We start from the raw sequence: 17,184 nt of genomic DNA, 5'->3' as shown, positions 1-17,184 counted from the left end.
TGGGGTTGTGGGACAGGTAGAGTAAACTAAGCCACTCTCACTAACTGAAGAGATTGCGTGTACATGATGATGTACCGTGATGGACACTAAACCCCCTGTAAGTAAGGCAGTGGGAATAAAGTATCAGGAGGCTGATAGACGTGATTTTGCACGTTTTGGACATTCAGCTGTGAAGTTTTTCCACCTGTTTTTGTAATATGTAAGATTCTTATACTACATGTCACGTTCCCAAAGGTGGAACAGGAAGGATTAAAAATATATATGGTGGAAACTATTTTTTAATGAGGCTACTTCAAGTACAGTTATTGCATTTTAGGCATGAGTGATTTCGCAGCATTGTCAACATTAAAAACCATTGCGAGGTTTGGCTGGAAGGCAAACCAGAGATCTAAAAGCACTTCAAGTTTGCCAAACCAAGATAAGAGCACATCTCTCTGAAGTTATTTGGTATCCTTAATAAAGATCATAGTATTTGTAAACTAGCCAAACCTCAGTAAAATCAAAGGTTGTTTTTAATTCTTTCATAATACCAAGGCTCCATATGATCCAACATGACAGATAATAGCTTTGAAAATATTTACCATTTGTTTCTGGCCAAAAAATGTATTAATACCATGAGGCCTCTTTATTGCCTCTTTATTTGATGCATTTCAGCAATCAAAGCTTTCTAGAGAAGCCTAAGTGTTAATGAAATTAAACTTCATTGAGTGGTTGAAGGATAGCATTTATAATAAATTGAATCCCAAATTTCTCATCTGTTGAATACGGCAGAAAGATCCTTTTTCATGCTGAAATGTAATTCCTGTACTGTAATTTCCTTTTCTTTTTTCTTTAGAGGTGAAAAGAAAAGTAGATTCAGTTTTAGCTAAACTTAAACTAAGACCTATACTCTAGGTGGAAACTTCAAAGGCTGTGAGTACCTGGAGAGTCTTAGACACAATTGTTTGGACAGTCTTTAAAGGAGAGCTTTGTCTTTACGTGGTTTATAAATGATTACTGTGGTCAGTAGGTACCCTGAGCATGGGAGAGATCTGAGCAATAGGTGTTGCTCATGGTCACAGGCGCAGGCGCGCCTTGTTACACTGCTCTTTTTTCTGAGGGGTGTCTTGCCCTACCCCTGATCCTGCTTTACACCTCCCAGAGGAGCATACGGTACAGCTTTGAGCTGCGCGGTTGGGCAGCAGTTGCTGAATTCTCTAGGGACACAGGCATTTTTGCCTGTTCCTGAGGTAACATGTGGTCAGCACTGCACCAACTGGCCCAAGTCATTAGGAGTCCTGTTTATGCTACTGGTGCAATACTCACTGTTACAGTACCAAAATTACCGTCGCCTTTCTGTTCCCTGATAGGGAACACTGGGGTTGTATGAAGTGATCTGAAGCTTTGCTGCTGCTCAAGAGGGAAATTCCCCTTCTCCTGTCTACCTCTGAACAAACATTCCAGCCCTTTCCCGGTTGTCGGCATTAGTGCTTGTGCGGCAAGCTACATTTTTGGTTCTTGTCTTTCAGGTGTGAATCCAAGGGAGGGGGTGGAGGACCACTATTTTTGATCAGCTTAAACCAACAGCGAAATTGCCCTGCGTGTCACATAGCTTATGGGATTTTATGTGTCCAAACTGACTTCTGAAGCATTTTATAAGCACTTGGTTGCTCAACAATTGAAATTAGGCCATTTTCTCAGGAATGTGAATAAAGATCTGGGAGGTCCATGTTTGAAAACTACATGTTTTTGAAAAACTTGTGCCCAGATACTTCAGCAAAGATACGTATAGCCAGCCACATTCCTGTGAAGAAGTTCTTAATTGACATGGAAACCTTGTTAACATCCAACTCTAACTTGATTCTCCAAATCTATTATTTTATGAAATGTTCACCATCAAACTTGAATGAAGGTCTAATTCACAATGTTATGAGGGCAATATACTTCAAAGCAAGAGGAAATCTATTTCAGTACTTGTATTTTGATTAATGAGTTTTCTGAATCCTTTAACCATATTTATGTTTGTCAGGTGTGGCAGCTCAAGGATTAATGATATCTTCAGAGCTATTTTTCTGTATATGATTTGATGCCTGCAGTGATGATTACCAAGAAATATTTCATTTTCCAAAGAGCAGCCACTTATTAATAAAACAGATTATATCAGAAACTATAGAACACCACATAGCAGGAGCCTGCGTTGTTATTGTCACAAATAATTGAGAGAAATACAGATAGCTTTCACACAAAAAAAAGAGAGAGAAAATGAAAAGGACTATTTAGCTTTTGAGAGGTGGAGGAATCTAAGTTGTACATTAACTTTCTTAAGTCAGCAGACATCTCGTGGTCTGGGAAATGCCTGCAGTTTGACAGCTAGATTGTGCCTTTAGGCACAGTCATGAACTAGAGAGGACTGGAGGAACGTAATGGCTGTGAGATTGCCTATGGAGGCACAGCCCACTGTTATGAAGGGCAATGAGAAGGGCTTCTACAAGTACATCAACAGCAAAAGAAAGACTAGGAGAAATGTGGGCATGCTTTTGAATGGGGCAGGAGGCCTGGTGACAAAAGATATGGAGAAAGCTGAAGTATTTAATGCCACCTTTGCCTCATTCTTTACTGATGAGACTGGCCTTCAGGAGTTGTGGGGCCCTCAGAGCAATAGGAAGGTCTGGAGCAAGAAATACTCACTCTTGGTGGAGGAGGATCACGTTAGGGAACTTTTAAACAAACTGGACATACCTAAGTCCATGGGAGCTGATGAGGTGCCCCACAAGTGCCGAGGGAACTGGCTGATGTCATTGTGAGGCCACTGTCAATTAACTTTGAAAGATTGTGGTGATCAGAAGTTCCCATGGACTGGAAGAAAGCAAATGTCACTGCAATCTTCAAGAAGGCCAAGACGGAGGATCTAGCGAACTACACCCTGGGAAGGTGATGGAGCAAATCCACCTGGAAACCGTTTCCAAATATATTAAGGACAAGAAGGTGACTGGGAGTAGTCAGCAAGCATTTATGAAGGGGAAATCATGCCTGACCAACCTGACAGCCTTCTACAAAGAGATGACAGGATTAGTGGATGAGAGAAGAATGAGTGGATGTTGCTTATCTTGACTTTAGTAAGGCTTTCAGCACCCTCTCCCTTAATATCCTCATAGACAACCCAAGGAAATGTAGACTAGATAAGTGGACAGTGAGGTAGATTGAAAAATGGCTGAACTGCCAGGCTGAAACGGTTGTAGGAGCTAGTTACCGGTGGTGTATCTGAAGAATCAATACTGGGGCCAGTTTCTTCATTAATGGCCTGGATGATGGGACGGAGTGCACCTTAACAGGTTTGAAGAGGAAACAAAACTGTGATGAGTGGCTGATACACACAGGGTTGTGCTGCCATTCAGAGGGACCTCAACAGTCTGGAGAAACGGTCTGACAGGAACCTCATGAAGTTCAGCAAAGGGAAATGCAAAGTCCTGCCCTGTGTACCAGTACACACTCGGGGCTTATCAGCTGAAAAGCAGCTCTGCAGAGAAAGACCTGGGGGACACCAAGTTGATCATGATCTAATGTTGTGCCCTTGTGCCAAAAGCAGCCAATGGGCTGCATTAGGAAGAGTGTTGCCAGCAGGCTGAAGGAGGTCATCCTTCCCCTCTACTCAGCACTGGTGAGGGCACCACTGGACTGCTGTGTCCAGTTCTGGCCTTCCTGGTACAGGAAGGAAAGACATGGACATAGTGGAGAGAGTCCAGAAGAGGGTGATGAAAATGATTAAGGCACTGGAGCATCTGTCATATGAGGATTGGCTGAGAGAGTTGGGACTGTTCAGCCTGGAGAAGAGGAGGCTCGGGGCAATCTGATCGATGTAATGGGAGGGAGTAAAGAAGACAGAGACAGACTCTCCTCAGTGGTGTAGAGAGGACAAGAGTCAGTGGGCACAAATTTAAATACAGGACATTCCATTTAAACCTACAAGAAAAGTTCTTTACTGTAAAAGTAGTTGAACGCTGGAACAGGTTGCCTAGAGCTGTGGAGTCTCCATCCCTAGAGATACTCAAAACCAGACTGAACACAGCCCAGAGCAACATGCTTCAGGTGACTCTGCTTTGAGCAAGAGATTGTATAGATGGCCTTCAGAGGTGCTTCCTGCTTCAACTGTCATGTGATCCTGATCGTGGATTGCGGTGATGTTGAAAACATGACAGGACTTGATTGCTATTAAAGGAAAAACTTTGCAGCTTTCACTCTACCAAATGTGACATTCCCTAATGTGCAATGTTTGAAGCATTATATTTTCAAAGCTAGGATACATTAAGCAATTACCCAGTGGTTGATTCACTTCCCTTCTCCCCTGGCATGGTATAGGTCAGTCAGTAAGTACTCGAGTAACTATGTTGGCAGAGCAATTTAAGCACTGAAAATCATTACTTTGGCATAATCTTTTGGAATAAAGAGCAGCCTTTAAGAAAGGAATTTAATTAAACTTTAACGTATGCAGAGCCCCAAAGCTTTTTACAGAAAAAAATGGATAAAATATCCTAAAATACATACTTTCTGTTTGTGACCGGGATGTGAATTATCTTTCAACCTTATTGATGAACTTTGTGTATTTGTAATGAATACTGAATAAGAAAGAACTTTTTTCTTACAAATCTTAACATGACTTCTTTTAGTTGAGGTCTACAGAGCCAAAAACCAATTTGGCTATATAGTTTTGGCTTCACACTATAGATATGTATTTACATGTTGTAGACTGAGATAGTCTGGTATTCAAGCCTAACCTGCAACTTGTTGTCTATGGTTTGATCCAAGGAAGCATTTATTTGTGGCTCGATGTTTTTTTCTCTTGCTCATTTCTGGAATGATCCTATCAACTGTACCTTTTAAAATAGCCACTGCAACAATCATTTCTCTAGTCCTAAACTTCCTAATTGCCTGAACATCTCTTTTGAAACTATGGCTAGGCTCTTGAGTAACAATGATACATCTGATATATGTACTCTTAATTTTGAAAATCTTGGCCAGTGGTATAAAGCAAGAGGCCTTGAGGAGAAAAGCAAACTTTAAATTATAGTCCAGGATCTTGCATTAACATGAGGAGATCGGTCTTCCTGTATTGCTTAAGGGAAACTCATAAACATGCTTTTCCCCTACAAAAAGTTGTTCATTGCACATTACTGCTAGCGTGCTGGTGTTTTGGGCTACTTTTTAATAGCCGTGCAATGGCTTTAGGTTCTGAGAGTCTGAGACGATAACCTCTCGGCTTTGTTACTGCAACATACACATGGGATTAAAGAAGTTTGCTAACATTAGGGGAGAGTCTATGTCCATCCTTTGTACATAATCATTCATACTCGTGGCCTGATAGAGCCTATCAGACTACTTGAAGGCTATTTTTCTGATTCATGAAGATCCATTGCTTAAAAAAGGGTAGTTACTGTTGCATTGTGGCAGTTAGGACTATTCATCTCTGACAAAGCTGTAAAAAGGACCAGAGTGTTTTTTGTGGGGAAACGGAGATCCAAGAACAGCCAAATGTAGGACTTCAGAACATAGGCTGAGATTATTTGGAAGTTAATATAAAGCCCAATAAATTACGTGAGTTTCAGCTGAGTTTAGGCTCCAGCTCCACAGCTCTCACCACATTCTCTGGTACTTGAATTTTTCCAAATTAATCATTTCATGTTCCAAGTATCTATTTAAAGCACAAGGAAAATGGCTAGAGGAAAAATTATAAAAGTGTTTTTTGTGTCATTGAAATCTCTCTTGTAGGTGTCAGTAGCAGCTCATCCCAAAAGTTCCACCTGAAAACAGTATCTCTCACCATGTAATCTGTAATTGCATATTCTCTTCACAAGCCTTCCTGTGGGATTTTTTCCAAAGGGAATTTTGTGATTTTCCAAAGTCCATTTTGTGATGGACTTCAGCTTTCGCTTACCATCAGACCTGTAGACTCATAGCCCAAGGATTAGGAAATGTAGGGGAAAAACTGATTTGCTTGGGCTCTTATGCATCTCACATGGGATTTTATTTATCTCATGAGGAATAGAAGTGAGTCTATTGCTACCAAAATGTCATACATTCTACATGAACAAGCTATGCATTTTTCAGCCCTAGTGTATATTCCTGCCTCTCACCTGTTAAGCCTCATACCCTGCTCAGCTTTTCAACCCCGCTGTCCTGCCTGGCTTGCTGGTGTGTACTTGATTAGAAATTGCTTGTGACCTCAGAGCTAGGCAGCCACTGAACCAGGCTGTTTATCAGGGGCAAAGAAACATCATTGCACATAAGAATTACCAAGAAGGTCCTAGGAGATTCTTTAGCTTTCCTCAGCCCTTAGACCTTTTGCTGTCTACGACTCTATTTTACAATGGAGCTGATACTAACAGTCTTACGGAGCTGTATTCCACACAGTAATTCATATCATATTTCACATACCAAGTTGCTGTTAATTCTAACTAATGCAAAATATTCCTTTTTTTATATATGGTCAGTAGTTCCACTTGCAGTAGAGTGAATGAAGACTAATTCTCAGCTGTCCTACTAGTTCTGATTTGTGAAAGGTAATTTTAATAATGCATGGCCAGGATGCAAACACACACACACACACAAAATTTTAATAGCAGTGTGTGCTTGTTTTGAAAGAAAAGCAAACAATGAGCTATGCTCAGACTTGTTTGTCTGCCTTTGGTATTTCAAACATATATGCCATTCTTATTATTTTAGATACTTTTTACAGAGTGTTTAATTTAAAATAGATCTCAGAGTGAATAAGAAGATGTGTTTTGTTCTCTTTAGGACCTGATTAATATGTTAACTATGGATTAATGATTCAGAAAAGTGGATTGTTCGTCTTTGCACCACTTCATGCTCTCTCAGTAACTCTTCACCATCCATCCCAATTTTAGTCAGTTTGTGGTCAGTTTTTAGCTGACCACAGATCATACAATTAAACAATGTTAAAAAAAAAAAAAAGACAAATTTTCCTAAATAATTTGTTTGTTCCTGGAAAAACTGGCTAAATTAGTACCTGCCTGTGACATCAAGTATGAAGTCTTGCGCTAATGAAAAAGGGTCAATACTGCTGGATTCAACTGATAGTAAAAAGCTGCATGTCCCTCTGTTAACTTGCCACCTGAGAAGAATCACAGAAAGGAGACTGTGTGCTTGCTGTGAGCACAAAGGAAAAAAAAAAGGTAGTTCTGTTACTATCCTTTGGTATGTGATGACCGGAACAAAACAATACAGCTGTAACCCCGTGTGTGGGGGAAAAGATGGGAAGGTGGTAAGAGGTGCCTGTTACTTAACAGAAAGCTTGAAATGTGGTTGAGGGAATTGATCACATTTTTGATAACTGTGTTTATTGTATTTTCCCGAGCGTAGCCCACAGGTTGTTTGGAAGAATAACATTTGATTTGGCAGTAGTTTGGATTGTTTATATATACACAAATACATATGCCTTCATATGCATATGCAGGTAAGGCAAGAGGAGGTTTACTTCAGCGCATCCCCTCTTCCAGCAGTCGTTGGATACAGCTCCCCAGTAATCGGCAGTCCCTGTTGCCTCTCCCCTCAGCCTCCCATTCCTTGCCTGCTCCACTGACCCGCCTCAGCTTGATTTTGTGGGGATCCTTAAAAGTTCAGGTTACATGAGGCTCTCTTTTTGAGAAAAGGGTGCAACTTATGTCTACACTGTGTTCTTATGATGATACAGATTTAAATATTTGACTAGACTCAAGAATCAAACCCTGTGGAAAGTTCTGCGACCTTCACCTCTGGAACAGAAAACATAATGCGTCCTCTTTACCAACCCAAAACAGCCTTTTCTAGTGGCAGTGTGAAAATAAGTTGCTTTGGTTCTGCTTTGCTTTCTGGTAAACCGTGGAGATCCCTGCTAGAGGAACTTTCTCTAAAGAAAATGCAAATGCAGCATTCAGTAAGAGGTAGAAGGAACACAATGACCCAGATTCATTGCAAGTGTAATTGCTGCAGGTTTTGTGGTTAGCAGTGGAAAAAACAGAAGAAAAGGGTTTTTTTTAAAGTTATTTTGAAGAGTTTTGCAAGTGCTCCTTTGGCATACTGGGCAGTGAGCTTAGCACAGAAGTCAGCATCGGGAGTCTGGATTTCTAGAGACAAAATGTTAATGCATGGTAACGCGGGGACTTGTCATCCAGAATGGGTTAATGTGGTAACAAAACAGCAGTGTTTCTGCTAAGTTCAAAATGGAGCTTCTTACAAGTCAGCTGCCTAATGCAAAAGTACAAGCAGAAACCAGACACAGAGGTGAATTGCCTGAGGGTCTCACATATTTCAAAGCAGAGAAATGTAATGATATCTTAAAGAGGTATAGACAAGCCAAGGAATACCTGTGGCATCTGATTACAATAATAGAAATTCTGCTGAAAGGCTTAGGAGGATTAACAATATTAACCTTGCTGTCTCATTTATCACATCTTCTTTGATAAGCAAAGCCTCAGTAATCCAATGACAGTGGCTCTAAGATTGTTGGTTGTTGTCATTCTTCTCACTTAAAAATAAGTATTATATATTATTTAGGTTAATGTCTTCACTGCACATTGTGACATACTTTTACATTAGATGAAATCAGAAAATGAAACATGAAAGAAAAAGAAACAGGACAAGAGAGCAGCTCTGTGTATTAATTACAGGGCTTTAAAAGTTCTGGGCCATGGTCAGACTATCACTGCAGAAATAACTGTGACATCCAAAAACTTACTGCCTCTCAAGCCACGGCTGTTTGCTTACACAGATCAGCAGATGGAAAGGATTGGCGTAGATCCTGTTTACAATAAGGGCAAAGTGTGCAAGAAAAAGAAGTCTTAGCATTGTTTTCTAAAAGGAGGTCAGCAAACCATGAAGATACTCAAGCAGATTTGGGACGTGTAATAACATCTCTGCTCAGTTAACAAAGAAACCAAAACCAAACAAAGGTGAGCTGATGGAAAGTAGTCTGCCTGGCCTGTGACACATAGGGTTTTCTGTAGGTTGAGCCTGTGTTTGGGTCACAGATTATGAACCAAAGAGTATAAACAGCAACAGCAGCACATCAGACTGGAGGGTAACAATGCTTGCTTGCATAGATGTGCCTGTAGGCAAGACAACACAGATGCTGGAGATTGCCTGGCACATGGGATTCAGCAGCAGTGCAAATCTCCTTCTTCATTTATTACCAGTGATTCACCCTGTTTTAATATAGACAAATATTCTCCTGGCTTTTTTTTCTGCAAAATGCTAACCTAGCTGAAATCTAATTTTGCTGGAAAAGGATTTGGGAGAATTTCCTTAAACAAACTAACCCCATTTACCGACTGTGGAGTCTGCAGCTTTGGTCCCAGAGAGGACCAGCTGATGATAGTATTTGAGAAGAGACTGTTTTCAAGTCATTTGATGAGCAACACCATTGTTCTCCTGGCATCCTATAGAGAGTGACTCACAGGACAGTGTGTACTCCTAGACTGATCCAGGACCAAGTCCCAGTCTGCAGTTATCCCCGTGTCAAATCTGAGTGGCTCCATCCAGATACTTTGGATTTAGACTGGTAAAAAAGAGATCAAAAAGCAGCTGCTTAATTTCTACATTTCCTGACTTTTCAGTATATTTAAAAATTGTAACCTTCCTACTACTGTAAAGTATGTTTTTGTGCTTAATATTCAGCTATAAGTGCTGAAGGATGCCAGACCACAAATCTGGACCCAGCAGTAGTCTGCCAAAAGGCATAGTGGAACAACATGTTTATGCAAAGGTTGCAGTAACTGATAAATCCGTGTCGCTTAAAAGCATCCAGAATTATTACACATGGTGTCTTCAAATGCGTTGGGTGCTAAATGCTGTTGAGATATTGCCTGATTCGAGTCATGTATGTGAACTACATGTACCAGACCCGAGTCTCAAGCTTTTTCTTCAGACATCTGCTTGTGCGGGTAGGCACAAGGCACTGCTGGCTGCCTTTGGGTCTGGAATAGCTGCGCCTCCCTCGTACCTGATGTGAAGGGCACAAGACATTAGAGAATCAGGCACAGGTAGCATCAAAAGGCAGTGACACGTTACAGCAGGTAGCCTTTAACAGCATTTCTGAGACAAGTCCTAGCACCACTGCAGCGGGATCACTGGGGATTGGATAAGCGTGTAGCCAGGTTTCGGGCTCTGAGCAGCTTTGCTATTGCGTGGCTTCCACCTGCATTTATCCTTGAGTTTGGTGGAGAAAAATACTCAGGTTTTCCATTTTAGCACTTTTCAACAAAAAAATGGAAAGCTCAAAAAAAAAATGCATAAAGCTTCCAAGAGCTGAAAACCTGTAATTTTTGTCCAGTAGAAGATTTCAAGGTTTTTTTCTCACCCCCCCTTTTTTTTTTCCCCGTGCTCATTTAGAGTGACTGCATCCTTATACACGGGCTGTAGCGCAAATCCATCTGACTGCATCATTCTATTTATTTAATAGGAGAGGAAGGGAAATAATTCCTTTGCACTGGTGGGCATTTCAGGACCATCTAGGGCACTGGCACAACAAACTGAATACATAAATATTGTGACAGTATTGTGTTTCTTTGTACATTCCTTCAATTTCTTGCTTCAGCATAGCTGTCTTGACATGCCTTTGCTTCTCAGACCGTTATTAGGCTTGATTTTAAAATGGCAGCAAGAGAACTGTGTGGAAGAATACTGCTACGTGGATCACAGTGTGTTCGCCCATTCCGCCTTGAAGATAAATGGTCCATTTTTTCAGCCTATTAGCAGAATGCATCCAAACAAGAATGAGAAGGTTACTAATTGCTTTGAATGCTACGATAATAGTGTACGGATAGATGCCGTATTGTGGCATAAACCATCTTGAGTAGAATTGCATCACGTCAGGAAAAAAAACCACAGTTTGTAATCCCACTTCTAGACTTGAGTAGACTCTACTAGAGTAAAGCAAGAAAGTGTAGAACACTATAAAAAGACTGCTAAATGGAAACAGCAACCTTTGCCATCTGAGGCTTGGTGAGCGCTGCATGAGCCGCTAACAGGGTGGGTTAAACAGCTTGCCAGTACTGAGTGATTCCAATGCTCTGTGTTTCCGTGGTTGTCAGTTAAAGCGGTGCCTGCAATAATGTGATGTGTTGCTAGCAAAATGCTTTAAATGCTACCCTGAAGGGAGGGCAATTTTAGCAAGGCTTTTCTTTTTCAATATATCATCTGCCAAGCCCAGTCATTTTTATAAGGTGCAGGAGAGCAGCCAAGAAAACAAAAAAAAGAAAAAAAAAAGTGTGTGTGTGTGTATATATATATGTACGTATGTACATATAAATTGTAGGGGGAAGGATGCTTAAAAAGTGTATTCATCAAATATGGCAAGCGAAGTGAATGTGGTGAAAAGTTTGCAATTTTACTGCATGCTGAAGATATTAGTTAGTATTTGAACAGGACGAAACTGTAATGTCATCACTGCCTTCTGAAAAGGTGCTGACAGCCTGCATAAGCAAACGTTTATCTCTCCCATCAGATCTCAAGCCAATGTGTTCGTAGGGGACTGCTGCGGGAGTTCAGCTGGGACGCGGGGAAGGCGCTGGTGTGCTGCCTGCTCGTGAAACGCAGCCCCCGCGTGCAGGAGGAATACGTCTCAAATAATCCTTTCCTAAACGGTGTATTTCCTTCTGAATCCTACACCCTGTCAGAGAAGGAGGTTGTCAGAGGGAGGTGCCTGACTGAGGAGGGGGTCTCCACCGGAGTCCCTGTGCCTGCTGGCTGACCTGGGGTTCATGGGGTTCTGACCTTTTGGATACATCCTTTCAGGTGGGAGCCATTTGATAGCTCCCTGCTCTGTAACACCGGACTTCGAAAATAACCATGAAGCGAGAACATGTTTACGATCTGATCTTGAGTCTTCGGAGTCAATGGCAAAGCTCCTGTTGACTTTCTCTGGTCTAGGCCTGAGGCTGTAACGCTATTCTGTTCAGCCACACCGTGTCAAGGCACCGCTAAGACCTCGTGGCCCAGATGGGCCTCCCCAGCATCCTTTCCCACACCCTGCCCAGAGGCCAGGAGCCCCATTTCAGCTTCAGTCCTTGCCTGAGCACTGCTGTAAGAGGGCTGGTCTCCAGCTCCATCACAGCCATAGGCCCTTTTATTCTGGACCCTGACCCACGCGCTGCCTCCACAGTTTGACTTTGACCCAGCGTCATCACCGTGAGCTTGCCCGGTGATCGGGGCCCTTGCTTGAACCTGGCTGCCCCTTGGCCTGCCCTGCTGCCTGGCTGGGGTGGTGGGACAAGCACTGTCCCAAAGCAAATGGCTTAAATTCCAATCTCATCTGTACTCAGCAATACATGGGAAACTGCCCTGCCGCCGCCCTGAGGACCCCACCAACTCTTGGCCCCCAGCAGTCCTCGTCCTGCTGTGCCCCAGCACTGGGGCTCCTCCACGTAAAACAAACCAAAGGACTAGAGCCCTAAAAGACACAGCTCACTTCTCCCTTGCCACTCCCTTCCTCATTACCTATTCCTCATAGCCTTGATGATGGTGAGGGGAAGGCCACCATCCATGTGAGGAACGACAGAGGAACAGGTGCCGTGATGGTCCCCCTTTCCTCGTTAAACTCCCCTGCTTTTATTCCTGTTGCTTCCAGTGGGATTGTCCATCCATGATACGGCACGCTAACAATTTACAGATTAGTGTCATCTGATGTTTATAGGGAAGGTGTTGATTTTACTGCTACATTACAAATAATTTCTACTGTTCCAAATGAAATGCAGCATTCAACACGGTACCAGAAATTGCATGGCATTCCCAGGTGTGCGTGCTCATGTACCCCTCAGAGCAATGTCTCTGCTGGCTTACCTAGGGAAAGTCACCTTGTGTCCTACTTCAAAAGCAGTGTTGCAAACTGCTTACAGAATTTATCTCTCTGAAGAAAAGGTAAAAAAAAGTATTACTAATTTCAGAATGTATAGTTTTTCTGCCATTAGCAGCATTTTAGTGCTCTTTTTAGATCTTCTTCAAGGTATTTTGATTCAAAAGTTGTGGTTTATTCTTACTTTGCAAGCTTTGTTGCAAGCTATTTATGGATCCCATAGATAAAATAACTTTCCAGAAGCCGAAAACGAAGGGGAGTGTAGTTCATCCAAGGCCATCTGATTCTCCTATTAATCTCAGCAATTGTTATTTCTATCCCAACAGGTGTGGTTCGCCAGGTGAGGCCCATTGTTGGACCTTTCCATGCCATCCTGAAACTGGAGATGAACTACGTCATGGGTGGAGTGGTATCTCATCGTAACATCGTCAATGTTCACATCTTTGTCTCCGAGTACTGGTTCTGAGAGAGCGTTTAAAACCCCAGACAAGAAAGCCGCTCCAACCTAAATCATTACCACAAACTATTATGTCATATACTTGTTTGTAAGACCCAATAGTGTTTTTTTTGTTTTATTTTTAAATATTTGGTTTATAGTTTAAGACAAATAACAAGCTATTACGTTGATTAGACATAGGGTGGAGCAAATTAAGTGAGCCTGATGTAGTTGTCTGTATAAATAAGTAGTGTGTAAAAATGCTCAGCTGCCTAGTAAAATGTAAAACTTTTCTAAATGTTTAGGCAGATGTTAACTATTGCTCCTTGGCCAGATAACCAGAGCGACTGAGGATGTGGAACAAAATAGATGTCAGGGTTCATTAGGATGAATATATGGTGTCTTTGGATGGAAGACGTGTGGTAAGGATTAGTAATTTCACCTCAGTATTCACTACCTTGAAGGAGTCAGATTGTCAGAAAGCTACATGTTTGCTTTTGGGCCCCAGTAGGATAACTCTGAAGAGGCACCCAGAATTGCTAATCATTTCTGAAAAGTTTAGCCTAGGTATTTAAAAAGCACCATTCAACTACGGCTACAAGAGGAATTGCAAAAGGAGTTAGAAATAGTAAGAGACTAACAAGCTATTGCACATATTAAAAAAATACTCCTTTTTTTTGGTACTTATTAATTGATTGTAAGATTATGTTTGATTCTAATTAAGCAAATACCTCTTACTGAAATTAACCTGTTACAAGGATAATAAGGCAAATGGCTTAAATTCCAATCTCATCTGTACTCAGCAATACATGGGAAACTCAGACCTGTATCTCCTGTTTATTATAGAGTAAAGCTCCTTACCTTTTTAAAATTGGTAATAAAATCAGCATGTTAAACTGTACACTTCCTATGCACCAAGCCAAGGCATATGTAATAATATAATGAAACTCACACAAATAAATGAATGTTTAATGTATTTTCTGGGCATCAAAGTACCGTATCTTTTTTTATTGCAGAACAGAAAACAAATAGCTCCGTGTTTCAGTTTGTTATGTTTGTTAAGATACAAGGAAATAAAGTAAGTCAGATGGGAAATATTCAGAAGTATGCTATGGTTTCTGCTTACCAGAAAAATTGTATGATATATCTTCCGTAAGCAAATTAGTTATATGTATATATACACATTTCCCACTCAAAACAGTCCACTATTTCATCAGTCATTATTGGTGCTAGGCGTTTATATACAATAAATACAACACTTTTTTATACAAAAGCCCCTGAAACTTAAGAGGATCTTTCCATTGACTTGAATGATCTTTGGATAATAAAGATCGTCCCCTCTGATCCATTGCAAATAAAAGACCATAGCAACTTTACTGTCTACATACAGAAGTCTTCATTCCATTCTCTGTGGCAGGGAGGCTTCTCTGCCTGCAGCATTCTCATTCTCTAAATTAAGATTTTATGATAACACATTCTCATAAATAAAATTTGATTAAAGGATACCCTCTTGATGGTATTTGTTCCCCCCACACTTACAGGGCATCCCAGCTCCATACGTAGCCTTGTTTTTAGGATGCCATCAGCTTAAAACGTGTCAGTGTTGTCAGTGGCTACCTCTTACAGTCCTTACGATTTCAATAAATAGTTACCGTATTTCTGTAGAAAAATGATGTGAAGCAGCTCTATTTGTAGCAGTTCATCATTCAACTAACTGATGGAGATTTTGGAAAACTCCAGATTACAAAAGATACTATTGACTTCAGGGATTACTAGCCTACATAATTCTGATTTAGATTGCAAAGTAAAATGTTTTATTATGCTAACAGAGTCCAAGAAAAGGAGGATGAAAGACTCTCCTGATATCGTCAAGGTTTTTTTTCTTGTCAGTGTAGGAGAAGTAAGTAGCCTTAGTACCAAAAATACAAAAACTGTTTCCATCTGATTTTCTAGACTGTAATTTTTGATCCTTTATTTCCTCTGTAAGTGGTATTTAGTTGCAGTGGAAAGAACTTGGGACAGCAGAAGTCTAATTTTAGGATCAAACTGATGAACAAACTAATTTATGAACTTCTCCTTTCTGTAAAGGAGAAACCACACACCACCACAGACACACACCTCTCCCCTTCTTCTGTCTGCGTTTTTGAGTAAAAATAGGATAGAAGAAGGATTACTGCTACTTCCTGGAAAACTATTGTCCCAAATAATGTTTGAAAATTGCAAGCAGCTTTTTAAATAGTCCTGATGTCATATGAGAACATTGATCCAGTAGATGATTTTATGTTTTGTGTGTAATAAAATTAAAGAGTGCTTAGTGCCTTGGTCACTGTGACGTGTCTTAACTTTTAATAGATCAGCGTAGAAAAACAAGATAATTCAGTAATGATAGGAAAGATTAAATATTTCTCTCATCCAAACCTGTGACATTAAAGTTTCATCTGTTGCAAATGGGACAAATTAAAACTATTCATAATCTTTATTGGCAAATCATTAAAGCTGTTCAAGTGGGAGAACGTGCTTAGGAAACTGTCACTGAGATCTGCTGGCTTTGGATTGATTCAAATCATTTTAATTGTGGGGAAACAGAATCACAAGTAAATGAGCATTTAGAAGAAAACGAGGAGACCAGGTATAGACTGCCGAGTGTTCGTTAGCTGCTTTTTAAGAGTCATCTGCTCGGTCATACACAGAATGATGCCATGTGCCTTGGAGAAACAATCACACACCATCAGAGGAATGAGTAATAATAACACACAGTTGCAGGTAGTGCATAGGATTGAATTCCCTGATAAACTGTCTTACTTGGCACCAGATGAGTATGGAGGGACAGAAATCACTCAAAGGAGCAACGGCTCACAGGTGCTAGCCAGATTCCCGATGAGAGGAGCAGCAGGTCTCAGGTGGTTATGCCGAAAGTCAGGCATCCTGCATAGCTGGGAAGACTTTTTGTGGGAGACTGCTTCCAGGACAAGTCTTAGTCTTATGGCAGGGAAAATTGCCTCGGAGTTATTTCTAGCAGGATTAGGACAGTTTGCCTGAGTCAGTATTCAGTGTACTTAGATAGTTCTGAGTAATGGGGGGCCATAGCCTTAGTCAGATAAAATAGTAAAAAACAGGAATATTTCACATCAATCTGCTGATAGACTGATCTACTTTCTGCTTCTTCAGTTTAGAAATCACTTCCTGATGGATCTGTAATTTATTAGCAGCTAGAGGAGGCAAAATAGCATCGTGTATGTAATCCTAGCATCCTCTTACAGAGGAGGGCACGACAGCCAAGGACGATAGCAATGAGGAACAAACAAGTTTCATAACTGTTCAAATCAGTACGTTCCACATGTGATAGCTTGTGCCGTGATGACCAAATCATAGAATCATAGAATAGTTCGGGTTGGAAGGTACCTTTACAGGTGATCTAGTTCAACTTCCCCGCAATGAGCAGGGACATCTTCAACTAGATCAGGCTGCTCAGAGCCCCGAGTAGCTGAGCCGTGTGGCAGCCCTTCCCTCACACCACTTTCTCCATGGCGACTGGCTCCGTGTCACCCAGCTGGCTCACGTCAGAGCTGGCCTGGAGCACCAGTGGCCAAGCTCCCAGGAGGAGCAGGGGGAAATGGCTGCAGGGGCGGGTTGGTCGTGCTAATTACAACTTGTTGGTGCACTTGAGGCTGTGACAGGACTTGGTACCCTCGCAGCTGCCATTATGGGCAAATAAATCTTACAGCAATGGAGAAATGGAAGAGCAAGGAAAATACGGGGAGGAGGTTACAAGAGACCAGGCAAGTCACAGCAACTGCTTTTATAGGTTGCTGAAACAAGAGTGACTTGCACATAGGCAATAAATAGTTCATAAATTCCCTACGAGAGAGTCAATAGCACCACAAGGATTTTGAGAAATGAACATCAACTACTTCAGCTTACTTCCACG

General features: G+C 41.3%; 1 protein-coding gene across 1 annotated transcript in view; it reads left to right on the top strand.

Annotated features, from left to right (window-relative positions):
- Window positions 1–14,318, top strand: part of FBLN7 (fibulin 7) — a 67,067-nt gene extending 52,749 nt beyond the window's left edge. Inside the window, exon 16 of the mRNA XM_010291724.1 lies at window positions 13,147–14,318. Within this exon, the coding sequence (XP_010290026.1) occupies window positions 13,147–13,286 (140 nt within the window). The 3' untranslated portion in view covers window positions 13,287–14,318. The remainder of the gene's footprint in view (window positions 1–13,146) is intronic.
- The last annotated feature ends 2,866 nt before the right edge of the window (window positions 14,319–17,184 follow it).

The sequence above is a fragment of the Phaethon lepturus genome, unplaced genomic scaffold (assembly GCF_000687285.1).
Source record: "Phaethon lepturus isolate BGI_N335 unplaced genomic scaffold, ASM68728v1 scaffold12517, whole genome shotgun sequence".
In the NCBI taxonomy this organism is placed as follows: Eukaryota; Metazoa; Chordata; class Aves; order Phaethontiformes; family Phaethontidae; genus Phaethon; species Phaethon lepturus.
Note: the sequence above shows the minus strand (reverse complement) of the source record. Positions and strands in the feature narration are given on the sequence as shown.